The sequence below is a fragment of the Sciurus carolinensis genome, chromosome X (genome assembly GCF_902686445.1).
Source record: "Sciurus carolinensis chromosome X, mSciCar1.2, whole genome shotgun sequence".
NCBI classification, from domain to species: domain Eukaryota; kingdom Metazoa; phylum Chordata; class Mammalia; order Rodentia; family Sciuridae; genus Sciurus; species Sciurus carolinensis.
In genome coordinates this window covers 54,536,783-54,563,400 of record NC_062232.1, presented here as the reverse complement: position 1 = coordinate 54,563,400, position 26,618 = coordinate 54,536,783, and the positions used below count along the sequence as shown (strand labels likewise).

General features: G+C 38.4%; 1 protein-coding gene across 13 annotated transcripts in view; it reads right to left on the bottom strand.

Moving 5' to 3' along the window:
- The window catches only part of Taf1 (TATA-box binding protein associated factor 1), an 81,276-nt gene extending 55,841 nt beyond the window's left edge, over positions 1 to 25,435 (bottom strand). For 11 of the 13 annotated variants that reach the window (XM_047535373.1, XM_047535362.1, XM_047535368.1 and 8 more), the window contains exons 1-22: positions 25,238 to 25,435; positions 24,169 to 24,283; positions 23,915 to 24,031; positions 20,154 to 20,273; positions 18,895 to 19,136; positions 18,261 to 18,479; positions 17,594 to 17,812; positions 17,029 to 17,236; positions 15,011 to 15,187; positions 14,410 to 14,537; positions 14,202 to 14,309; positions 13,897 to 14,070; positions 13,268 to 13,441; positions 12,949 to 13,053; positions 9,764 to 9,964; positions 9,462 to 9,603; positions 8,719 to 8,849; positions 7,953 to 8,033; positions 2,302 to 2,451; positions 2,024 to 2,143; positions 1,587 to 1,762; positions 294 to 472 (exon numbers count right to left, since the gene is read on the bottom strand). In XM_047535373.1, the coding sequence (XP_047391329.1) occupies positions 294 to 472; positions 1,587 to 1,762; positions 2,024 to 2,143; positions 2,302 to 2,451; positions 7,953 to 8,033; positions 8,719 to 8,849; positions 9,462 to 9,603; positions 9,764 to 9,964; positions 12,949 to 13,053; positions 13,268 to 13,441; positions 13,897 to 14,070; positions 14,202 to 14,309; positions 14,410 to 14,537; positions 15,011 to 15,187; positions 17,029 to 17,236; positions 17,594 to 17,812; positions 18,261 to 18,479; positions 18,895 to 19,136; positions 20,154 to 20,273; positions 23,915 to 24,031; positions 24,169 to 24,283; positions 25,238 to 25,417 (3,466 nt within the window). In that variant the 5' untranslated portion in view covers positions 25,418 to 25,435. The remainder of the gene's footprint in view (positions 1 to 293; positions 473 to 1,586; positions 1,763 to 2,023; positions 2,144 to 2,301; positions 2,452 to 7,952; positions 8,034 to 8,718; positions 8,850 to 9,461; positions 9,604 to 9,763; positions 9,965 to 12,948; positions 13,054 to 13,267; positions 13,442 to 13,896; positions 14,071 to 14,201; positions 14,310 to 14,409; positions 14,538 to 15,010; positions 15,188 to 17,028; positions 17,237 to 17,593; positions 17,813 to 18,260; positions 18,480 to 18,894; positions 19,137 to 20,153; positions 20,274 to 23,914; positions 24,032 to 24,168; positions 24,284 to 25,237) is intronic. The other 2 variants (XM_047535367.1, XM_047535374.1) reach the window with 1 other exon arrangement.
- Between the last annotated feature and the right edge of the window lie 1,183 nt (positions 25,436 to 26,618).

Genomic DNA, 26,618 nt, shown 5'->3' with positions numbered 1-26,618 from the left:
TCTAGGATAAATGCCCAGAAATCTCACTTTAAGTACAGAACTGATAACCCTGGCTTGGCCAGGTACTTGATACAGAGGCAACAGTGGATTGGCCGCATCTCTTCAATTTGTCCCCCAATGACAAACCTAGAATCCAGTTTGCAGAAATCTTTCTACCTCATCTACAGGCTTTTTCACACTCATCCCCTACTTCTTATGCCTCCAGCTTTGCCTCAGTTATATAGTCTGCAGTTATTTATACTCCTCTTTTGATCCTTTTCTTTCTTGTCTGTCTGTGAAGCCACTACCCTCACCCAGTAGCATCCGCTGTAGTTCCTTCCGCTCCTGCTCCTCCCGCTCACGTGACAGTTGAGAGCTGGTTTTCTTGTTCTGTAACATGTTCTCAATATTCTTTCCCATTTCTTCAAAGTCACTGTCTTCAGCTGAGCTACTGTCCGTGTCAGTTGATAAGATTTCAGTTGATGACAAAACCCTAAAAAAAGAGAAGAAAAAAACACATTAAATTAAGACCAGGGAAATATGTACACAAAGAGCTAGAGACAGGGATGTAGACAAGAATAGAAAATTGGGAATTCAACTTTCAAAGAACATACTCAAATTCACTAAAACATGAGCCCCTTAATAAAACAACTTTACAATTTTCCTAGACATAGAAAAGCTGAGGAACAAAGCAACACTTGCGTATTTTATTTTTTCAATACTGGGGACTGAAGCCAGGAGCCCTCTATTCCTAAGCTACATCCCTAGCACCCCTGCTTTTTAAAAGAATTTTGCAATAGGGAGGTGTGGTGATGCATGCCTGTAATCCCAGCAACTCAGGAGATTGAGGCAGGAGTATCACAATTTCAAAGCCAGTCTCAGCAACTGAGTGAGACCCTAGCTAACTTAGCAAGACTGTCTTTCAAAATAAAAGGGCTAGGGATGTGGCTCAGGGGTAAGCAGCCCTGATTCACCAGGCCAAAAAGAAAAGAAGTTTTTGAGATAGGGTCTAAGTCGCTCAGAGTGGCCTCAAACCTACAATTCTCCTGCCTCAGGAGTAGATTATAGGTGTGCTCCACCACACCTTGCACTTGGGTCACTTTTAATAGCACACTACCATTCTCTCATAATTAAGGCTTCAGAGAAAACCCTTGTATGACTACCAGGATCAAGTAGGCCTTCAGAGCTGCTATGGAACCTACAGCAAAAACCTAGCACTGCCTGACATTCAAAACCTTTAACAAATTGAAGGGAGCAGGTATTATTACAACCAGATATTATGTTAATATCTCAGATACCTGACCACATAGGTTAAGTGACCTCCTTTTCATTATAAGAATGTCTGGGGGCTGGGGAGATAGCTCAGTTGGTAGAGTGCTTGCTTTGTAAGCACAAGGCCCTGGGTTCGATCCCCAGCACCCAGAAAAAAAAAAAAAAAAAAAAAAAAAGAATGTCTGCAGGCTGGGGATGTAGTTCAGTAGTAAAACACTTGCCTACATGGTGAGGTCCTTGGTTTAATCCCTAGCACCTCAAAAAAACAAACAGAACAGAGACAATCCCTCCCCTTCTTCCAGCTTGAGTTTTCTGCAGCAATGAAAACAGCATACTTGTTCTGTAGGTCAAAGATGCGCTGACATTCCTCTTTGTAACGTTCTTGATGCTCAGCCACAGAAAACCTTGATCCACGGGCAAATTTACTCATGGGCCCCTCTCCAGAGCGGGCCTGTTCTGTTGACATTGTGCGTACCACGTCGATCACTTCCCAGCGGGATAACTTCTTAATCTACAAAACAGAAGCACAAATACACACAGATTTCAAAGGACAAACCAAAGCACATTAATTATAGAGACAGACCCTCCCCCCCAAAAAATCATTCCAAAGCAGATTAAACAGAATGCTCTTGGAAAGCTAAGTATAGAAGACCTACTACAACCTACACTACAAAGTTCCTCAACAGTTCTTCCTATCTGCTTCCTACCTTTTCTCTGTGTACAAAGTCTCTAGGAGTCACCAAGTTTTAGTTTTCCTCTTTTATACACTCACCTCTTCTTCAGGCACACCAAATTTACGTAGAAGTTGCTTGGCATTTTTCAGAGAAAGGCGACGAAGGTCTGCATCTGTTCCTGTCACTGTCTTCTTCACTGGCTGAGGCTCCTTATCATCCTACCTCAAACAAAAACAAGTGAGAATCCTAAGATGAACTCTTTATAATAGGTATATAAGTCATTCTGCCAAGTGAACTGCTCTTCAAGCTCTCTACTCCATAATCCTCGTTTCTTCCTCCTCTGATTTTTTCCTCCTATAAATCCACACAATCTCACCTTCTGCTGTGTTGGTTTGTTTGGAATCTTCACATAAGAGAATCCTTCACCACAACCTGTGGGATCGGCCACCCCAGTCACCTCCAGGAGACATTTGCCCTTCATGGCAGCAATGAATGCTCTTGTGGTATTCCAAGGAGCAGTGCGAACCTAAGGTAAAGAAAAAGATTCTCAGAGCTGTGGGAAACATTTGCTCTATGCCCAGCTCTTACCTAGAAAGGCAGAATAATTATAATGAGCTTTCTTAAATAGTCCACAAAGATCAATAGGCAAATAAGACTGCCTAATATTCAGCTCTCTACTTTCTTATGGCATTTAAATCATGATATTAAAGAGGTCAAAAATCTTCACTATGATAAAGAACACAAGAAACAGTGGTATCCTTCTGACCTATATACCATCACTGAGCATTCTCAAAGATAGTGTTAACCCCACCTTGTGATACATTTCACTGTCCAATTGTTCAAACAGCTTCTTTAAGAATGTCCTAAATTATAACAATAAATCACATCATTATGTACAACTATGATGCATCAATAAAAAATGTGGAAAAATGACCTATATTATGCTGGGCATGGTAGTACATACCCATAATCACAGTTACTCAGAGAATTGAGGCAGGGGGATGGCAAGTTCAAGGCCAATCTCTGCAACTTTTTGAGATGCTATCTCAAAATAATAAATAAAAAGGGTCGGGAATTAACTCAGTAGAAAAGCAACGCTGGCTTCAATCCCTACTACTGAAAAAAAAAAAAAAGAATGACCTGTATTATGAAAACAGGACGTATGTTTGCTTTAAAGCAGTGGCTACAACCATAGTAGCACTAAACCAAAGTCCATTCAGTCCCTGCTACTGGTTTGATCAAAAAGCATCTACTGAGCCCATAAAATAGAGAATTAAGACAAGCAGTAAGTGTGCTTACCCACAAAGACCAGAAAAGAGTATATAAAACCAGTTAGAAAATGGCCAATTCTCTATTCAAGATTCAATCTTGAAGGCTAATCACATAATTCTTCTGAAATTCTTAGACATCCACTCATTTTTCATTCCAACCTTAGATTCAGTACAATGCTTGTTTTTAACTGATACATAAAAACATAAAAATTATACTCAAATGGGGTACCATGTTATGTTTAAATATAGGTATATATTATGTAACATTTAAATCTGGTTAGGTATTTCCTCAAATATCTACCATTTTTTATGGTGAAAACATCCAAAACACTACCTTCTAGTTTCATTGTGACCTCATTTTCTGCTACTTTTTATAGTCATTCACTCAATTAACAAATACATATTAAATACCTACCACATGACAGGTACTACGTTTTCATGGAGGTACTACTTTCCTCATGTTAGTGAGAGAAAAGCAAATAGCCAATCCAGTTCACTACAATCAGTGCCATAATAAAGTAAAAGGTGCAATATGTACATAAAGAAGAAAGGATGATCACCCAATATGAACCCAGAGAGAATGAGTTCAAGATTCAAGGAAAGTATCTTAATGTAACTTCTAGATGAAGGTCAGATAGTAGAGAATGATAAATTATTCTGGGCAGAGAGAATAACATTTGAAAAATTCTGAAAGGCAACAGAAAGAAATTTAGGTAAATGAATTAACTTCATTATGTTTGGAGCTTAAAGTATAAAACAGGCAGTGTCAGGAAATGAAAGGAGATTATTAGCATTATATGCAGGACTTGAACCATTTAGTCTTAAGAATTATAAACAATTTCTTTCTTTAAAAAATGAGGTGCTGGGCTCGGGATATAGCTCAGTTTGTAGAGTGCTTATCTGTCAAGCACAAGGCCCTGGGTTTAATCCCCAACACGGCAAAAAAAAAAAAAAAAAAAAACACACAGGCACACATACACATAAAAAAATGAGGTGCCTTGGGGCTGGAGTTGTGGCTCAGTGGCAGAGCACTTGCCTACCATGCATGAGGGCCTGGGTTCAATCTGCCACACCACATAAAAATAAAATAAAGGTATGGTGTCCACCTACAACTAAAAAATATACTAAAAAAAAATAATGTGCCTTGAGGGCGCAATCGCCCATGCCTGTAATCCCAGCAACATGGGAGGCTGAGGTAGCTGGATCACAAGTTTAAAGCCAGCCTCAGCAGCTTGGCAAGGCCCTAAGTAACTCAGTGACACCCTGTCTCAAAAAACAAAAAGGGGGGGAGGGGGGCTGGGGATATAGCTCAGTGGTAAAGTGCCTCAGGATTCAGTTCTCAGTATCAAAAGAAAAAACAAAAAAGTGAGATGCCTGAGAAAGTTTCTGGGAGTTCTGGGCAGGTGAGTGATATGATCAAATTCCTGTTGTAAAAGATCATTCAACTCCTTAACATATGGTACTGGAGTAACTTGACATTCAGTTGCAAAAAAATGAACCCTAATTCTTCCTTTGTGCCCAATATAAAATGAACTTAAAAATGGAACTATATGTAAGATCTAAAGCAATGAAACTTTAGTAGAAAACAAAGGTCTTCCAATCTTGGGTTAGAAAAAATTTCTTAGACATAACAATCACAAGTGATAAAAGAAAATAATGACAAGTTCAACTTTTGCTCTTCCTAAGATACTGTGAAAACAGAAAACAAGCCAGACTGGGAGAGAATCTCTGCTAATCGTATATCTGATAAAGGACTCATATGGAGAATAAAAAACAAATCAATAAGAAAACAATTAAAAATAGAAGAAATGACAGACATGTCAACCAAAGATGATATCTTGATGGTAATAAGCACATAAAAAGATGCTTGATACTCTTAGCCATTATGAAAATACAAAAATAAAAAAGAACTTTTTTTTTGAGACGGGATCTTCTATATTGCCCAGGCTGGCCTTAAACTCCTGGGCTCAAGTAATCCTCCTGATTCGGCCTCCTATGTTACTGGAACTATAAGCACATATCCCCACTCCTGCTTCAGAAAATGAAACATAAAACCAGAATGAGAGACCACTTCACACCTACAAGGAAAGCAATAATAATAATAAAAAAACAGAAATAACAAGTTTTGGTGAGAACATAGAATAACTGGAAACCTCCTACATTGCTGTTGGGAATGTTAAATCGCATAGTCCCCTTAGAGAAACAATACAATAATTTTCCAAAAGGTTACATATAAAATTATTATGTCTCAGCAATTCCATTTTTAGGTATTTGTCCAAAAGAAAAAAACAAGTATAAAATAGCTTTATTCATAATAGCCAAAACTGCTGGGCATGATGGTTCACGCTTATAATTCCAACTACTCAGGAGGCTGAGGCAGGAGCATTGCAAGTTCTAAGACAAGAGTGGGAAACTTAGCAAGATCCTCAGCAACTTAGTGAGACCCTATCTCAAAATAAAAACTAAAAAGGGATAACAATGTAGCTCATGAGGTGGAGTTGTGGCTCAGGCTGGGGTTGTGGCTCAGTGGTAGAGTACCTGCATGGCATGAGTGAGGCTCTGAGTTCTATACTCAGTACCACATATAAATAAAATAAAATAAATTCATTGACAACTAAAAATATATTAAAACAAAAATTGTACAAAAAAGAAAAACAAAAAAGAACATAGCTCAGGGGCAAAAGCATCCCTGGGTTCCATTCCCAGTACCAAAAAAGAAGAAAGAAATACCAAAAAACTGGGAATGATGGGCTGGGGTTGTATCTCAGTGGTAGAGCACTTGCCTAGCCTGTGTGAGGCACTGGGTTTGATTCTCAGCACCACATATAAATAAATGAATAAAATAAAGGTCGATCAACAACTAAAAAATATATTTAAAAAAAAACTGGAGGTGCTGGGGAGATAGCTCAGTTGGTAGAGTACTTGCCTCACAAGCACAAGGCCCTGGGTTCAATCCCCAGCATCGAAAAAAAAAACTGGGAATGATTAAAATATTCCTCCAAAAGTGATTCAACAAACTGGTAGTTCATACAGAGGAAAACTTTATGGAACAAGAAAAGAAACAAACTATTGATATACACAACAAACTTCACCAAATGGTGCTTGGAGAGCTGGATATCCACATACCAAAGAATGAGGTTAGTTGGACTACCCTTACAATATATATAACAATTAAGTCAAGACAAATCAAAGACCTCAAAATTAAAACTAACACCCTTAGAAGAAAATACAGGAGAAAAGTTTCATGAGATTGGATTTGATGATTTTTTGGATAAAACAAAAGCATGAACAATAAAAGTAAAAATATAAAATTGAACTACTTTAGAATGTGGATCAAAGGACACAATCAGTGAAATCAAAAGGCAACCTACTTGAAATGGATGAAGGTATTTGCAAATCATTTATTTAATAAGGGGTTAATATCCAGAATAAAGAATTTCTACAAATGAATTATAAAATACACCAAACAACCTAATTAGAAAATTGGGAAAGGACCTTAATAGATATTTCTCCAAAGAAGATATACATATGGTCAAAGGATACATGAAAAGATGCTCAATTTCAGTCATTAGGAAAGTGCAAATCAAAGTCACAATGAAATATCACTTTACATTCACTAGGATGGTTATTTTGGGGAAGTTAAGGCAGGAGGATCACAAGTTTGAGAACAACCTCTGCAACCTGATGTCAAGTACTGTCTCAAAAAAAAATAAGAAAGTGCTGGGGATATAGCTTAGCAAAGATATGAAAAATATCAGAACCTTTGCACAATGCTGGTGGGAATGTGACATGGTACAGCAGCTATGGCAAACACTATGGACAAATTTTTTAAAAATTTAAAAAAAAAACAAGTACTATAATCATAATTAGTACATTATCCATCAATCTTATTTCCCAAAGAACTGAAAGCAGAAATATTCGTATACATGTTCACAGCGGCACTATTCACAATAGCCAAATACAGAAGCTACTGGAATGTCCATCAATGGATAATGAACATACAAAATGTGGCATTCGTATACAATGGAATATTATTCAACCTTACAAAAGAAGGAAATTCTGGGGCAGGTGTAACTCAGTGATAGAGTATTTGCCTAGCATGAGTGAGGCCTTGGAGTTCATCTCTGGCACCACAAAAAAAAAAAAAAAAACAACAACAATGAAACAAACAAAACCTTTGAGGTATCTAAAGAAGTCAAAAATCACAGAAATAAAAAGTAGAATGTTGGTTGCCAGTGGTTGCAGGGAAGTAAAAATGGAGTTGTTTATTGGGTGCAGAATTTCAGTTTTGCAAGATGTAAATAAACAATTCTAGAGACTGATTATAAAATAATGTAAATGTACTTAATAATGAACTGTTTGCTTAAAGGCTAAGATGCTAAATTTAATATTATGTACGTTTTGTTGCAGTTCTTAAAGAAGGAAGAAAACACAGTAAATAATTTCACTGACCTAAAATTGTAGAAAATGCAAAGCAATATATATTGACAGCATGCAGATCAGTGGTTACCAGGATACAAAGAGGAGAGAAGGAAAGGAAGAGGCATGACAAAGGGACTTGTAAGAGGGACAAAGAAACTTGCAGGTTAGAGTTAACACTCATCTTTGTAGTGAGAATTTCAGAGGTATGTCAAATTATATCAGATAGTACACTTTAAATATGTGCAGTTTATCATATGTCAATTGTATCGCAATTAAGATGTTTCTTTAAAAAGATAAATGGAATGTTCTAATAAAAGTAAGCATGAAGTCTTACTTCATCATCAATCTTCATCTGGAAATCTTCCTCATTTTCTTCTTCTGGCGCAAAAAAGGACTTCTCGCCATAGCCAGCATCCTGGAAGAGAACAATTTCATGCAATTGCAAAAATTCTATTGAATACTAAGTAGAGAATATCAAAGCATATCTTGCATAGAGAGCAAATTCTACAAAGTCTTTACTGTACCACTAGTGTATATCCTAAGGCTATCAGAAGATATACTGCCCACTTCAATGAATTTACTAGCTGATACAGGGATAGTTAGGACCCAAAAAAAAAAAAAAAAAAAAAAAAAAAAACACTAAACAGAGAATCTCACTTTCCCTGCTTATATACTCATCTTACAGAGACTAAACTAACCACCCAAATGGATAAATGATTTTCAAAACAAAACAATAAGCCTAGTCAGGAATGGTGGCACACACCTGTAATCCCAGCAACTTCGAAGACTGAAGCAAGAGGATCACAAGTTCAAAGCCAGCCCCAGTAACTTAGTGAGATCCAGTCTCAAAAAATGAAAAGGGCTAGGGATGTGAATCAATGGTTAAGAGCCCCTAGGCTTGATCCCTGGTACCAAAAGCAAGCCCCAAGTCATTCCTTAAGTCTTCCCACTGATGTTGTAGATATATTCTAGTTTCCCCCAGAATTGATGTATACAGAAAGCACCTCATGCAATTTGAATTTCTAAATAATTGTTAATAACCTAGTAACTATTATTCCTAAGTCACAGGCCTAACCAATGCCAATAAGAAAGTTGCTCACCTTCAGTCGCTGCTCTGCAGCTATCATGCTATAATAAGCACAGCACTGCTCTGGTGATACCATGGCTCTGATCTCCTCTTCAGTTGGTAAACGAAAATCAGACTTCAGTACCCACCAATTTGAATCCATCCCTAGAAAAGATACAAAAAACCATTTTGAATTCTGAAGGTTCTGACATTCATTGACAATAAAAGTAGAGCAACCTAAGACTGAAACAGGCAAAGCCCTAAATGGTAACAGACCTCACCACAGATAACATGATTATCTGACCAAGAAGTCCTGTTAAATTTCCAGAATCTCATTTAAAAAACATCCAACAATCACACTGAATTCCCTAGTGGTCAAATGTCATAAAAGCAATCAAAAGCTGGGTACATGCCTGTAATCCCAGGGACTTGGGATGCTGAGGCAGGAGGATCTCAAGTTCAAGACCAGCTTCAGCAGTTTAGTGAGGCCCTAAGCAATTTAGCAAGACCCTTACTCAAAATAAAAAATAAAAAGTGCTCAGGATGTAACTCACTGGTAAAGTATCCCTGGGTTATTCAATCGCATTAAAAAAAAAAAATAAAGCCATGAGAAAAGCAGTGTAAGCCTCCATAGTTAGATGATTTGCTGCTACCTTCTCCCTTTAAGGGCCATCAATCTATTTTATCAGTTGTATGCTTATCCTTTAACTCAAAGTCATCACAATTCTTTGAAATTATGAGAGAATTACAAGAAGAAAAAAAAGTCACGCTGATGACCTGTGCGTTTGAAGTCAGCACAGAGCTTTAATCTCTTCCGGATGCTGCTTTCTGAATGGGAAGGAAAGGCTTTTTTTATATCTTCCATTCGGATCCTCCGAGGCCGATCTTTACTCTTCCAAAAGAGGCGGTAAATAAAAACCTGCCCAACAAACCAAATATATCTTATTAGGTAAAGGATAGAAATCCTCACGAGGATCCCTTTCTCTGCTGAGCTTAGATGTTTTCACTTTCCTGTGCCCCCAAATCCACATACCCCTTTCACATGCACCCTGACCCCCGCCCCATACTCCCATTTTTACCTGTAGAAAGTCTCGAATATGCGTATTGGCCCTTTTGGAGTTAGGCCCAGGAACTTCAAACAAGGGACACTGCTGGCCAACCACAAAAATATCTACTAATTCCCGAATATAGTAACCCTGTCTTGTCCGAATGATCAGGAAGTCAGTTTCTGGCATCTTATGAAGATAAATTGGAGCACGAAAAAGGTTGTTCTCAAATGCCTAACAAAAGTAAACACAAATATCAGACAGATAATTCCTAGGAAATTCAGTCAATTAATGACAAATTTGAAAATCAAATTTGCTCCTCTTCATTAGTCTAAGGTCTATCCAATAAAATAAATGAATTATCATATGGATTACCAAACAAGGTCAGACTTTAACTCACTGTCTTTTAGAGTCAGAAAGGAGAAAATACAGGATTTGGACGCAGATGAGGCTGGCTCTGCCATTCGTTTTATGAAGTCAGATAAGTTATTTAACTTCTCTGAGCTTAATTTTCTACAAAATATATTTAAAATGCCTACACCTCACAGGATTGCTATGAAGATTAGATGTAAAAATCACTTTGTAATAATCTAACAAGTATCATGCTATTGCTCTTAATCACACCTGACACACAACAGGTGAGATCAAAATATTTACTGAGGCTGGGCATGGTGGCACACATCTGTAATCCCAGCAACTTGGGAGGATGAGATAGGAGGATCCCAAGTTCAAGGCCAGTCTTAGCAACTTAGGAAGACCCTAAACAACTTAATGAGACCCTGTCACAAAATAAAATTAAAAAGGGATGGAGATGTAACTCAATGGTAAAAAGCACCCATGGGGTTCAATCCTTAGTACTGCCCCCCCCAAAAATACCAACCAACCAAACGACAAAAGAACACAAAGTATTTATAGAATTAGTACATTAGTTTAAAAAAGAACTAATGAAATAGTATACTGGAGAGGACAGTTAAACACAGGAAAAGAGCAGAACAGGGGACAAGAAAACAGAAATGAGAAAAGTTAAGTTTAAGTAGAAGTCAGATGGGGATCAACAGAAGAAATCTATGAGTCTAAGAAAAATCTTGCCAGAAAATCCTAGGAGCTGACAGAGGAATGATCTTCATTATATGGGTGTGGAAAGAAATATCTGAATGTGAAATGTAAACAGAAAAAATATTACAGAAAAACATAAAAGGATCTTTAAAAGATTATAAAAGAGCAGGTGTTGTGGAAAAACCCTGCAATTTCAGCAATTCCAACAAGGCTAAAGCAGAAGGATTCCAAATTTAAGGGAACTCAGACCCTGCCTCAAAACAAAACTTAAAAAATGGGCTATTGTCAGGCATGGTGGCCCATGCCTATTATCCCACCAGTTTGGGACGCTGAGGCAGGATGATCGCAAGTTCAATGCCAACCTCAGCAACTCAGCAAGATACAAGATACAAGAAGGGCTAGGGATGTGGCTTAATGGTTAAGCACCCCAGGTACAATTCCAAGTACCAACAAAAATGAGTCTTCAAAAGTCACAAAAGAAGAGCATGGAGGGACAGGGCACAGTGGCACATGCCTGCAACCCCAGCAGCTTGGGAGGCTGAGACAGGAGGATCACAAGTTCAAAGACAGCCTCAGCAATTTAGTGAGGCCCTAAGCGAGTAAGCAAAACCCTGTCTCTAAATAAAAAGTAAAAAATGGCAGGGATGAGGCTCAGTGGTTAAGTGTCCCTGGGTTCAATCCCCAGTACCCAAAAAATAAGAGGGGGGAACCAGGCATGGTGACACATGCCAGTAATACTAACTACTTGGAAGACTGAGACAGGACTGTAGGTTCAAGACCAGTCTGAACAGGTTAGTAAGAGACCTTGTTTTGAAAATAAAATTTGAAAAGGGCTAGAAATATAGCTCAGTGGTACTGTGCTTGCCTAGCCTGTGTAACCCATTAGGTTCAATCCTAGTACAGCAAAAGAGGCAAGCAGGGAGGTGGGCAGAGGAGGATGATGGATTGATAAAAACCTCAACAGAAAGTTTTAGGGAGAAGAATGTTAAGAACAATATAAAAATAATAATCAAAATCTGGTCTAAGGGGGTAGAGAGTGTAGCCTGCTAGTAGAGCACAAGCTTTCTAAGACCCTAGGTTCTAGCATCAGCAACACACACACACACCTAAAGAGAAATGGAATATAAATGTGAAGGATAAATAAAAAACTAGAGAATAGGCAATAACAGTAGTGGAATAAATTTAGGTTAAAGAGTAAGGAAAGGCTGGGATTGTGACTCAGTGATAGAGCACTTGCTTCGAATGCATGGGCACTGGGTTCGATCCTCAGTGTAAATAATAAAATAAAGACACTGTGTCCATCTACAGCTAAAAAAATTTTAAAGAAAGAGTAAGGAAAACAGTAAGGATTGGCAAAAGAAATGAGTTAGGGCTGGAGATGTAGCTCAGTGGAAGAGCAACTACTTAGCATGTGTGAGACACTGGGTTTGATTCTCAGCACTGCATATAAATAAATAAATAAATAAATAAAAGGTCCACTGCCAACTAAAAAAAATTTGAAAAGTGAAAAAAAGAAGACAAAAATCAAGGTAGAACAATGCTAGAGATTTCCTCACATTCATTTGTGGACCTCCATACTTTCCCATAAATTTGCAAAAGTGGTTATCAGAAGGCCTGTCTGTACCCATTCCAACAAAAAAGAAAAAGAATCATGTTTCACTATCACAGAACTATAGATGGTCCAACTGTGGTCCAATACTCACAAGGACCACAATTTGTTACCAAAATGTACCAATTTTACACATAAGATTTAAACATTCATAAATTACGTTATTAATCCTACGTTAACTTCCCTATGTCACACAAATATTACTGGGTTTATCAGTGTATACTTATAGAAAACTTCTTTATTTAGCTTCAGAATAATGCAGTTAGGGTTTGGGAGTGTGCAGTTCAGTGGTAGAGTACTGTTCAGTTCAAAGAGACCCTGGGCTCAATCATCGGCACCACAAAAAGATAAATAAAATCAAAAACCCCACTCAGGATTAAGGGCCAGTTTGAAGAAAAACATTATTTGAAAGAATTTTTCAGATTATACAGATCTTTCCTATACTTGACACACATTATAGTATCTCAATCAATTAGAATTGGTTATTTCTGGGCTAACTAGCTCCTCATCTATCAATTTCCTTAGCAAAAGAGAAATAGGAAGAATTCTTCACCTGTAGTAATTGGCCAGGATGGAGAGAGCCCAGAAAAGGAGATGTATGGCAGTAAACAGTTTCCCCATATTTACAATCTGGGGCTCCAGGATCTTTTCCAGGTTTCTACAAGAAACAGCAAACTCAAATTACTAACACAGAATATAATCAACAAACCTATACAAAATATTATGAACATAGCACTTACTAATATTAACTACAAAAAGATACTGCAGCTCCCAAGAAATTTATAATATAAAAATACATATTCACAGACCATTGATATATAATTATAGCTATTCTGATAAGAATTTTAAAAATTTTTTTAGCAGAGACTCACCCGTTTGTAATAGTTTTTTATCTTGGTTGCCATGCCAACTTGCATCATTAAAGGCCCATTTTCCTCACTGTATTCTGCAAGAATAAGATCTCCATCTTTGCCTGTGAGGTCCTGAGGTGTGCGCATAAAAAACATCTCTCCACCACCTGAAGCTTGCCTCTCTTGTTCTCTCATCTGTCCAGAACAAAGAAAATACAGTCCAGCTCCTGACAGGACAATAGCTAAACACACTGATGTCATTCAATCTGAGACAAAATAAAAAAAGATTTTACCTTGCTATTTTTTCAATTCCATTGTGAAAAGTTTTCAAACGTATTAGTTAAATTGTAAAAACAGTATTATGAACACTTATTATCCCACTATCTTGATATAACTTTATATTTTTCCATATTTGTCTGTAACTCTAAGAGTCTATTGAGCCATTTTTAAAGGCTGCAGTCACCATGATGCTTTACCTTGAAATATTTTTGTATCTCCCAAGAATTAGGATGTTTTCCTAAGTAACCAAAATAACATTCCATCACATCTAAGAAAATAAATAATAATTCCTTTGTAAAATATTTAATACATCCCAATTTACATCACAATTCTTTTATAACTTCTTTTTTCTAACCACGATTCAGATATACCTTGGCCTTCTTTTTGATGTGTTTTAGCAAAGGCTGGACTGAGTGGGGACCTGGCTGAGATAATGCCCCAAAGGAATACTTTTTCAGAGGAGGGCGATGAAACTGCCGAAGCTTGATAGGGCCCATGTGGGTGGGAAAGAATGGCTGCCGTAATTCCACAGCAGGAATAGAGTGCTAAAACAGGAAATAGAAGATATAAAATTAAGTACTAATTTAGTAAATTAGCCAAGGCAGGATCTACCCACATCCTCCATCAGAACAAAGCTTTGGATTCCCCTCCACCACTGAAAAGATGCTATTTGTACCTGAATAATATTCCCTCCGAAAGTACCTCGAAGACCCTGTTGCTTGGGGTAATAATACTCATCATTGGAGAGATTCCACGGATCTTTCACTTCTGGCTGAGACATGTTCTAATGAAAGACCATAAAATAAACCTTAGTCAGACTACTCTTCTCCATTTCCTTTCTTTGTTCTTCTAAACCCCAACTACCTTTTTTTCTCTTAACAGACCTGTTGTGGTTCTTCCTTGATGACTCCTGTTTTCCCTAAGAGAATTCGACTCTTCTTTAGAGATGACTCTTTCTTACTCTCCTTAGAAGGAGAATTAGAAGTAGTCTCTTCTTTCTCATCAGGAATCTCTGGGGATAAAACAAAAATGACTCTGGAATTGATAGTCCTGATTCACATTACCCACTGACATCTTTGCAGTTCCTAAAGGTATCTCATCCCATCCCATTCACTCTCATTAAATGATATGCCAGACATCTTTGTTCTCCATATTTTTGTTAAGCCATGGTAGTTGTAGATAATGGTGGAATTTGTTGTTACATATTTGTACATGCACACAAAATAACAATATAATTTGGGTTAATATCATTCCCCACATGCCTGACATATTAAAGGAGTTACTTTCTCATTATTTCTACATGAATTTTCCCTCAACAATACACAAATACTAGAAATAAGAGACGTAACTCTACTCTCTCAAACTGTTTCCTAAAAACTTATAGTTTTGACCTTCTCCAACCCTTCTGATTTCCTCTTGTCCCTTGACTTTAGCAGCAAGCTATCAATGATAGAGAAAGTACACTGGCCTCTGTCAGTAACATACCCAAAATTAGGTTTTCATCATTGGGATCAAGTGTCAAAACAGGAGGCTCCAACAGTCGGGGCATGGCCTGAGCATCCCAAATGATATTGTCCTCCCAGCGTCCATACACCAGATCCTCATTATCAATGGGGAAAATGGAATACCAAGGTTTGTCATCATCCAGAGTAGCTGTAAAACCTAGTCCAAACAGGAAGAAAAAACAGCAATAGACAAAACTTTTATGCTCCTTTCAATCATCACTCTAGCAAAGAGAAAACAAATGTTAATCACTCCTGTAGCTACTAAAAAGGAACCTATTAAATGTATTTCTCAATTTTTACAAATTGTTCCTGCCAAAATGTTCATTACAATATTGTTTGTAATAGTCAGCCTAAATGTTTAACAAAGAACTGGCAAAGTATATTATGGTAACAAATGATATGGTAAAACATGCTAACAGTTGGTAATCCCAGTGGCTTAGGAGACTCAGTGAGGAGGATTCACAAGCCAGCCACAGTAACTTAGCAAGTTATTGTCTCAAAAAACAAAAAGGGGTGGGGATGTAGCTCAGTGGATAAGCACACCTAGGCTCAATCCCCAGTACCAAAAAAAAATGCTAACAGTAAATGACAGTAAAATACACTGACAAATACAACTGGAAAACAATAAAACAGTCATGTAACAATACTACATAACCAATGTCATTATTTAAATAGAACTGAACTGAAAAGGGGGAAAAATCTATCTCCTAAACTGTATTAAATACAAGTATTGGCAAACCATAAAATATTCATAAGAATACTATGTAACCAACGACTTTAAGTAGAATTGAAACAAGGGAAAAAATCTATTTCCTAAAAAATTTAGATTTTTTTTTCCGCATTATAAAGGTAATCCAAGTGAATAAAAACAACTTGGGCCTGGCATGATGGTGCACACCTTTAATCCCAGCAGTTTTGGAGGCTAAGGCAGGAGAATCTCAAGTTCAAGGGCAGCCTCAGCAATTCAGTGAGGTCCTAAGGAACTCAGCAAGACCCTGTCTCTAAATAAAACTTAAAAAGGGCTGGGGATGTGACTCAGTGGTAAAGTGCCCCTGGGTTCAATCCCCATAAGAGTTTGTGGGGGAACCCCAATAACAAAAACTTGGAAAATTTAGAAAAATATAAAGAAAACAAAAGTTGTCCGTAATCCTCCAAACCAGAAGTAACCACAGTGAACCCTTTAGTAAATTTCCTTTTGGTAAGTTTTCTGGTTATACAGCCTGCTTCTTTTTTCATTTTTATAAACAGGATATCAGACACACTGATTCATACTTTTTCATTTAAAACGTCTCCCATGTCATTAAACACTTTTTACAAAGAACTATGAAATGATATAGAAAAATATGCTGAGAAAAGTACAATATACAAAACCGTACATACAGAAATGAGCTCAAACATATAACCGGTGATTTTCTTTCTGACACTGTACTGTATTTTCAATGTGCTCTACATTAAGCATTTTTAAACCTATTTGAGAGAAAAAGAAAATTCTAGAATTACAAAGACAAAGGGGCTTTAGGGGCTGGGGTTGTGGCTCAGTGGTAGAGCACTTGCCTAGCATGTGTAAGGCACTGGGTTTGATTCTCAGCACCACATAAAGAAATAAATAAAACAAAGTTAAAAAAAGATTATACATTAAAAAAATCTTTAAAAACAAACATAAAGGGGCTTTAGAAATGAAAGTATATTATAAAGATAAAGCTTTGTTAACTTCAAAATGGCTGTTGCATTTTTCTAGTAAGAAATCAGAGTGGGTTGGGGATGTGGCTGAATGGTAGAATGCTTGCCTGGCATGTGTGAGGCCCTGAGTTCAATCCCCAATGCCAAGAGGGGGGAAAAAAAAGAAGCAAAAAAGAAAAATAATTATTAGTGACTAGAATCAGAGCTCAGACCCAAAACATTTCACCATCCCTCAGCAGCCCAAAAGATCACAGCTAAAGCTACTTAGGATGATTGAGATGAAGGGCAGTTCTTGACAGAGCCATCACAGAAGCACACCTTGCTGAACATTGTAAGCCATGGCATTCCTAGTCATACTGGAAGGAAGCCAGCCTGCCAGGCTTGCACGCTGAGGTTTTGTCCCTTTGTGTTTGACATCCTCCCCATCCCAGATGATATCATCCTCCCAATGCAGCTGTGTCACCATCAGGAAGTTTTCATCAGCCAGAAGATCGGTGCCATTGCTTTCCTCAAGTTTCCTAAATTCCTGTAAAAGTAGGAAAAGAACAAGCCCTTGATTGGTCACCAGTGAAAGTTCCCACTCCAAATCCCACACCAGAGGTACATGATACATATCAAAAGTGGTGCTTTACTTGAGAGAACCACCTGATAACAGAAGAATATCTTCTTCCTCTCCCATTCCTAGTCTGGAACACCTTACTGCACAAACAGAATCCTTAGAATGGGGCCTAGTTACCGGAAATAACCTACCATACCAAACCAAGCAAAAGCCTTAAACACCTAAATCACCTACCAAGTATCTCCCTGTCTAAAAAGTTGTAATAAAATGAGGATAATAGTACTAGGCACACAGATTCCTTTCCTACATATCAGTGTTTCTCACCTCCATCATTCTACATTTTATCACAGGTTCATGTTCAGTCTTTCTCAACTTGAAGCCATAGTCAAATCCACTGCCATCTTCAGGGACACTCAGCATATCATACCACAGTCGGGCGGGCCCATAACGCCACTCAGCCACTCTTGGTTTGGTATCTGTCACTTTATCTATATCTCCAGTTGACTGGGAGAACTTGGACTCCACAGGAGCCATCATTGTGATCTGTAACAAAGAAAGGTAGTAGAAAGGGGAGAATTTTCGTATTCCAGATATCCTAAGTCTATAGGGAATTAACAATCAAAAGAACTTAGAGAAGCCATGAGGATGATTCTTGACCAGGAATCTTTATCTGCAGTTAGAATGTTAAAATAAAAATGGAGGTATATATCATGGCACATTCTGCCTGCTATTCAAACCTTCTTATTAAGCAGTGTATCACCATCTGCACCATCCTTACCTGGGACGGCTACTCCCACCCAAATCAAATACTTTTCTATTACAATAGGGAAGGGACAGTCACTGGATTTGACTCATGATTGATTAATCATTGATAATTAGCACAAAACCCTGTCTGTTGAGGTGTTATTTCCAATTTTGACACAAGCTAGGTAGGGAGAACTCTTATCTTTTCCCCTTAATAGGTCTTAACCCAGGTCTCTATGTTGCCTACTTCATCATCAGAGAGACACTGCTCTGGAGGTGGTGGTGGAGCATAGTCGTAGTTCCACAAAGACCTCTGGATGACTTCTGATTCTACTGAACACTCCACTTCCTGGATCTGTTCTTCTTGTATCAGTTCCCGATGCTTCTTTTTTCTCTTTCTCCGAGCACTCCGCCAAACTGATGGGACGTTCTTCCCTGGTCCAAAAAGACGTAAGAAGCGTAACACCTAAAACACAAGACACATTACTATGTCAGAGACTCAATGTCAGATAGGAAATAGCAGCTTCTGTGTTTGAAAACTCTCAAGGTCTATTCTACTATGGAGAAGAAATGGAGGAGTGCTACATTCAGATTTATAACATACACCACAAAAGCAGTGTTCTCAATAATTTGGACTAGTTCTTCTAAGACAACAGAACAATTTCTAATGATAACAGCACAAAACACATTTTCCAAAAAAATATACGCAAGTTCAAATGAGACCTAATACAGTATAAACAGCTTTTATACAGATAATTGTATGTTACTAAATAAGGAAACCATTAAATCTTATTCATTCTATACTCAGCATCTGAACAACAGAACTCAGTATCTGGAAAAGGTCAGTGGTTTGCACTGTGGACATTCTCCACAGAAAGTACCTTTCCAGGCCGAAACTCTGGAAAAAGTTCTGTGACACTTGGCAACAGCTTGGTGGCATCATGCTGCATAATCCCAGCCAATGGTAAGGTCAGCTTTCCATCCTCGCACTCTGCCTGTGTTGCTTCCTGAGGTCCCATCTCAGATTCTGAGTCAGAGGAACTACTGAAGTCCACTTTCTCTGAGGCCAAAGAGGAAGGGGCAATGATGGAGGGCAAGATGATGCCTTCTCCATCTTCAGACACTGCAACAAGGAAGAAAAACCCCTTTGGCATATAACTGTTAGCATAATTCCTCAAATTTAGCCAACACCCACTCTAGCCTAAATGCATGGCTTAATAGCAGGGGATAGAGTCCCAAGCACCCAGATTACTAGTATGCAACCCAGAAAACTTATCCAACTCATTTCTTCCCACCATTCCCAACTCACCTTGTACCTGGTACCCTAGGGTTGTGATGAGAGAAAACAAACACTATTACTACATTTACTACTTTCCATAAGTGACCAATACTGTGCCCAATGTTGCAACTATCAGCAAAATAATGTAATACTTATATCAATCAGGTTCTATAGTGTCCACTTTAGGAATCCATAAAATGGAGAATTTTAAGCCCATAAGATGATGATGAGACTCTCTGGCATAAAATAAGATCTACACACCAAGTTAACAGTGATATTTCAGTGATATTTAGCCTCCAGATTAAAAAACAAATGACTCAAAACTCCAATAGGAAAAATTTAGGTTAACATAGCACCAAAATACAGGAGACCAAAGGTACTGTTGTTTCCAATCAAGCTTAGGACACAGTTATTACTCTTACATTCTACAGTCTTTTTTGAACAGGTAGTTTCGAAATATCAATATGCAAATTAGTTGCATCAGAAATTCTTGGCAGCCTTCCCCCTCCTGGGGAAAGTCTTTAAAAATTCCTGGGTTCTACCCCAGATTCTCTTAATCAGACATTCTAGGAATGAGAATCAGCTGTCAATCTTAGAGACTTGAAATGATTCTAATAAGCAGTCAGATTTGAGAGTCCCTGACTTAAACTACTACTTCTTGAGTACAGATCAAAATACTGTTAACAAATGTTTTAAAGGTAAAGTTACCCTTTAATACTAAAACCTGAGATTGTATGAATCATTTCTAGAAGTATCATCCTTTCCTAGCAGCTTAATTTAATAGTCTCTCACATGTGTAACAAAAGCCTGGACTTATGAATGTAAATTGTTCCTTGAACAAAGTAGACAGTCTTTACTTACCACCGCTAATAGCGTCCTGGTCCTTATCTTTCTTCACTGGTCCTGGGGGTGGAGGTGGAGGAGGCATCAACTTGCAATCAATGTCTTCACAATCAGCGTCATAGTCATCTTCATCATAATCTAAAAAAACCAAAGTAGTCATCTCCTCAACATCAAGAATGCTATACAATAGTCTTGAGTTTCCCTGCCACTCAATAATTTAAAGCATCACAGGAAGCACTATGTATATCCTTTAATTGGTTTCTTTTGTTTGTTTGGAATTTCTGCAATCTGCCAGTGCTGGGGACTCAAACCCGGGTCTCAAGCTTGAGAGGCAGGCACTCTACGTGATGGGCTATATCGCCAGCACTGTATATCCTTTAAGAATACACAAAAGATGTAGCTTCTGCCTTCAGAAAGATATTACTTCATGTATTAGCCAAATGCTTACTACTTCATACAGAAGATGAGAAAGCTTCAAGAACTATTTGAAATCTTTTGCTCCTTTTCCTCATCATACTGTTTATTTCTTTACCCTCTGCTTTATTTTTACCCTGCTTAATCTCATAACTGAAAATAATCATCTTTCTCTGTCAGTTTCTCCTAAGATCAGATTTCCTTCTCACCTCCCATGTCTTAGAAAGTTTTTTTGTTTACCTTCTGCAGTTTATTCTTTTCACTACTCTTTTACCATTGGCAACACTTAATACTTGGTCCTGAATGCTCTTTTGTTCTCTTACACACTCCCAAATTCCTTTCCTCAATAATCACCCTTACCAGTCTTAAACCCAAATCTCTATTATTTTGCCCTGACTTGGCATCTCTATAATTCCACCACATCTGTTACTGCCTATAGAACCTTTCTACTCAGATATTCCCTTTTATTACAATCAATATCACATCCATCCTCATACTCCCACCTTATGACTTTAGTCTACTGTATCCTTTATCAGTCCGTTAACCCTCTATGTATGTTTTCCAATCAATCATTAATACAGTAATTACAATTCCCATTCATTAAGCTCCCATTATGTGCTGGGAATTTCTAGCTATTTTATATATAATCCTTTGTGTGTGTGTGTGTTGCTGTGGATTGAACCCAGGGCCTTGTGCATGCGAGGCAAGCACTCTATCAGTTGAGCTATATCCCCAGCCCATATATAATCCTAATAATGATACAAAATAGGAATCATTCTGACATACAGAAGTGGCTTACTCAGAGTCATTCAGTTGTAAATAATAAAGTAAGAATTCATGTCTAACTGAACAACAAAGCTTGTACTCTTTCCATCACACTTCCTCACACACCAAGTCATACTGATGCAGTATCAGTAATGCTCAAGCTCAATCCTGGCTATCATATTCTACAACTGTCACCCTATTCCATTCCTTGCAAACTTTACATCTAGCCTCAAGAACAGGCTCCAAGTTAGTGAATCACTTTGCTCTTTAATAAATAAACCTGAGAGCAACAAATAACACTTTTCTAAAGTATCACATAGGAAGAAAGGCCACTTAACATTTACAGAACATCTATCATGATAACGAATCTACATTTTCACATGGTATTTTAATGAGATAAATATTATCACCTTTAATACAGACAAAAAAACTGAGGGATTATTACAAATGAGAAAGCCAAGCCTCAGAGACCGCGTAACTTACCCATGGTGACACTGAATGGAGTTGTAATTCGAACCTATGACATTCTGACTCCAAAGTCCATTTCCTTTTTGTTATACCACCTGCTTCTTACTTAACAATCTATGCTGCTTTACAATTCTTTACAGTATTAAATTCCAAGTATTGTACACATAAAGGTGCTACAAAATTGCTCTATACTTGGTTCTTGCTTCTTGGCAGTTTTCCATTCCTTTTAAGAAAACCTGCTCTTCAATTTCCCCCATATTACTTACTTACCATCCCTAGTAAAGACAACAAAATTGAACCTGAAAATCAGAGCTGCTGCCACCTCCCCATTAGCCTAAGCCAAGGTGTTCAAAGTAGAAACTATGCAATTTGACTTAGTAAGTCACCACCAAAACTAAATTAACACTCTATATAGGCACAGTGGTGCAAACCTGAATCTCAGCAACTCAGGAGACTGAGGCAGAGGAATTACAAATTCAAGGCTAGCCTCAACAATTTAGTGAGGTCCTCAGCAATTTAGCAAGACCCTGTCTCAAAATAAAAAAGAGCTGGAGATGTAGCTCAATGGTAAAGCACCCCTGGGTTCAATAACCAGTAAAAATAAACAAACAAACAAAAAACAACTAAATGTAACACTCTATACCAAACACGAGCTAAGAGTTGGCTTGTTTTTGTACAATGAAAATTTGTTTTACATTTGTTTATTTCACCTTCCCCAAAATAACAGTATCCCTGAAGGCAGTCTACAACTATTTCCCATGGGTTACTTCTTATGTTTGTGGTGCCGTTAATTCCCTTTATATAAATAGTACTCAAATCCATTCACTAGAACTCAAAAAAAACCTAAGCTCAAGCATTTATAAAGGTTTTATCTACAGTTCTCAGGATCCCAAAATCTAATTTGAAAAGGCGGACAAAAAATAAATACAGAAAAATTTCATATAAAAGTCCAAAGCAGTGAGAGGTAGCATAGGGCACTACAAAGAATAAATTAGGGACCAACAGCTTTAAATTCAAGATCACGAAACTGAGCTCCACAAGGTAAAACAATGGATTTTATTACCTTTGCATCATATTGCCTAGCAAAGTTCATATCACAAAATAGGTACTCTATGGCTAATGAACTGAGTTCTTAAATTTTAGGATCTGCCACTAGCTAAATGCAGAACTTTTCAGTTTCACATTTTATTCAAATTCTCTTCAAGTCGTCCTTACCCATTGGAAAGCCAAGAATCAATAATTACTAAGTCATCTTCCAGCTCTGATATTTTTCTTCTTCTCATTTTTTTTTGTAGTAATAGAGACTAAACCCATGGTTACTTTACCACTGAGGTACATCTCAAGCCTTTTTTTTTTTTATTTTGAGACAAAGTCTCACTATGTTTTTCAGGCTGGTCTCAAACCTTTGATTCTTCTGCCTCAGCCTCCAGAGTCACTGTGGCTACAGGTGTGAGCAAACGTGCCCACATTGAAATTTTGATTCTATAATGCAGCACCATAGAAGTGGGGAAAAAAATCTTACATTGTGAGCAAGCATACTGGTGATGAGTGATTTCAAAGGCTCATTTGTATATGAAACTGAATACTTAATCTTTTCATACTAACAAATTCTTTGAGGGCAAAGACTGAGCTTGTTTCATAGACTCCAACTTTGAAGAACATTGGAAAACAGTGCCATGAACCCTATATATACTCAAATACCAGACATTAAGAAATAAAGCATTATCATCCTTATCATTAATTGAGAATTTCAGACTGAACAGTATGAGGAATAGAAGCTTGAGTACAGCAAAACTGTCTGAAAACACAAAAAAATGATAGCAGTTATTTGGAATTGACAAAGGGCAAACACATAGAGAAGGAATAATGACAGCAAGCAGAGAAACCAAAGCCCAAACCAGACAAGGCAGTATACACCTGTAATCTGAGTGACTCAGGAGTATACCAAGTTTGAGGTCGGGCTCAGCAACTTAGCAAGACCCTATCCCAAAATAAAATAAAAAGAAAAGACTGGGGATGTAGCTCAGTTCACAGCACCCCTGGGTTCAATCCCCAGTACCAAAAAAAAAAGAGCCCAGACTACACACATGAAAATGCACTGGAATACTATATTCAAGACACTAAACAATCACCTGAGTGGCAAAGGGGCTGCAAGCTCCCCATTGTCTGCTGATATCTTCGGCTTTCATCTTCTGCCACCTCATTGATGTCTGAATAGTCCACAGCATCTTCTGTACTCCTAATCCAACCTATAAGTAAAAAAAGAGGAAAATCTCAAGAAAAAGCCAATGAATTCTCACTCCTTCAAATACTTCCCTTTAAAAGTACATGTACAGTAAGTGACTAGCCTCCTCCCCCACCTTACTCCCCATAACCCAAACTTCACCTTCATCATTTACCAAGGCACCGTCAGTCCCAGTCAATTCTTCATTTGCAGTGAGTTCAGTGATCAGGTTGCCCAGACCCAAAGCCCCCAAGCCTGCCAGGTGCTTCTTACACTCCTGCAAAAGGGACAGCACCAGAGTCAAAAGTAACTAAACCTGAGTGTCCCACACAAGACTTATCTCCCTGGTTGACAACAACCATGTATCCACATGAAAAATGATTCTACACTGTGCTTGCTAAATTCAAGAACTGTACAGTAAATCCACTAAACTCCACACTGATGAGATATTAAGGTACCATGTCCAATTCCATGGCCACACTTTAAAGTAACCGGACTATTCGAAGAACCACCACTGGACCAAACAGAAGGGAACAGTAGTTCTCCAAATAAAGGCCAAAGCAACTGAGGTCATCTGGATTAGACCTGGTCTTTTAGGCTCTATACTGTGGAGGTGTTGCAGGGGAAGGGGAACACTGGGTCAACGTCTTTATTCCATTAAAAAAAAAAAAAAGGGAAATCAAACCACCTAGTTTCACTTGGGCACAGGTAACAATGTTATGAATGTCAGTGAATACACAGGCACCAAAAGCGGTCTCCCCCTTCCCCTCACCCCGATAGTATGACCATTCACTATTCACTGTTCTTCTGCCTGCAGCTGGAACCCGAGGACTGTTGCAGGTTCTGTCCAGTCCCTCAGGCTCGAGAGCCATCCCGGTCAGCAATGTTAAAATACAGTTTCAAAATTCTCCAAGAAGGTTCTCATTATAAGGTTTGAAAACAACTTCACTAGGTTCCCTATTTTTCCTACTGTCGGTCAAGTAAAATAATCTCCAAAGCCACCACCTCCGCACGCCAGACCGCCGAACTTGTCCGCTGTTTCCCCCGTTTACTCCCCAGCCTTGGCCCATAACTGCACCCCCTCGCTCTACAATTCTCGTCAAATCTATGAAGACAGTTCTATTCGCTTAATTAGTAACGTCCCCTATTCTCGTTTCCTATACTCTGCTTGCTCCTCCTTCTTTCCTTAGCCACACCACCCCCAGCCCTATTCCCACGCCAACTCCCTCACATCATCCAAGACGTTTTCCCCCTCCAGCTGCCCAGCTCCATTGATGTTGCCGAAAAGGAAACCGGTTAAAGAAAATGGGCCGCCTCCAGCAGAATCTTCGTCGCTATCCGTGTCGGACATGATGGCGGCAGTACTGCCGGCAGCGACTGCGGACAGCAGCAAATCCAAGCCAGGTCCCATGGACCGGAAATAAAAACATCAGTCGCACAGAAGTGACTTACAGGGCTCCTTGACCCTACAGGCCCCTACCGGAAGTTGAATAAAGGGAAAAGCAACCGGAAAGACCGGCTGTCCTACAGCGAAATAGAATAGGTGCTACTACTTTACTAACCCTTTTTGATTCGACCATGCGAGATCACGAGGCTGGGTAGGTGGGAAGCGGTTGGTCAAAGAAAATGTTTGGTCCCGCCCCCTCGGTTCCGTGCGTGCGTTCGCTTTGCGCCGGATAAGGGCATAGCATCTTCGTCCAATCAGAGGAATTTCTGGAGTCATGGGACCTGGGTCGTGGAAAACTGCCGGTCACCACGTTACAATACGAGGAAGTAAGGGTTAGGACCAGTTCGCCTCTTTGGTGATTTCTGCGACTTCTTCGCTCCTTCCCAAAGGGAAATTTGCCGTAAATTGTACAGGCAGACCCCAACTGTGCCAGAGGTACCTTTGCAAGTTATTTGTTTTGAATTTGCATTTTCCCATAGATTTCCCCCCAACGTTTTACTTTGGGAAATGTGACAGATTAGTAAAATTAACACCTAGCTCTTCACCAAGAGTCACAACTTTTTTCCTCTGAACCATTTGAAAGTGGGTTACTGGGTTGGGAGTGTAACTTGGTGGTTACGAAAGCACAATCCCTGAGTTTTACTACCGGCACCGCAAAAAAAAATTTTTTTAAATTTTAGAAACACTAAAAAGCATAAGTTCCTCCTAAAAGAAGTTATCTTACTATGTAACCACAGAACCATTATCTCACCTTTTTAAAAAAATTATATATATTATTGTTGAGGCACCTTTATTTTTCATTTATTTATATGTAGTGCTGAGAATCGAACCCAGGCCCTCATACATTCTAGGCAAGTGCACCACTGAGCCACAACCCCAGCCCCATTGTCTCACCTTTAAAAACTAAGTCAATCTATATTTAACATATACAGTATATTTACTGCTTTGTCCTAATTGGGGCATATTATGTATTTTCCAGTGCAGGAGCCATTCAATGTTAATGTATTGCATTTGATCATCTCCCTTTAGGCCAAATCCACTTGCCTTTTTTCTTTGTTTTTTATGAGACTAGATTTTTGGAAGAACCCAGGTAATTTTCTTGAAGATGTTACATATTCTTCAATTTGATTCTATTCAAATATTGTACCAGCCATCAGAAGACACA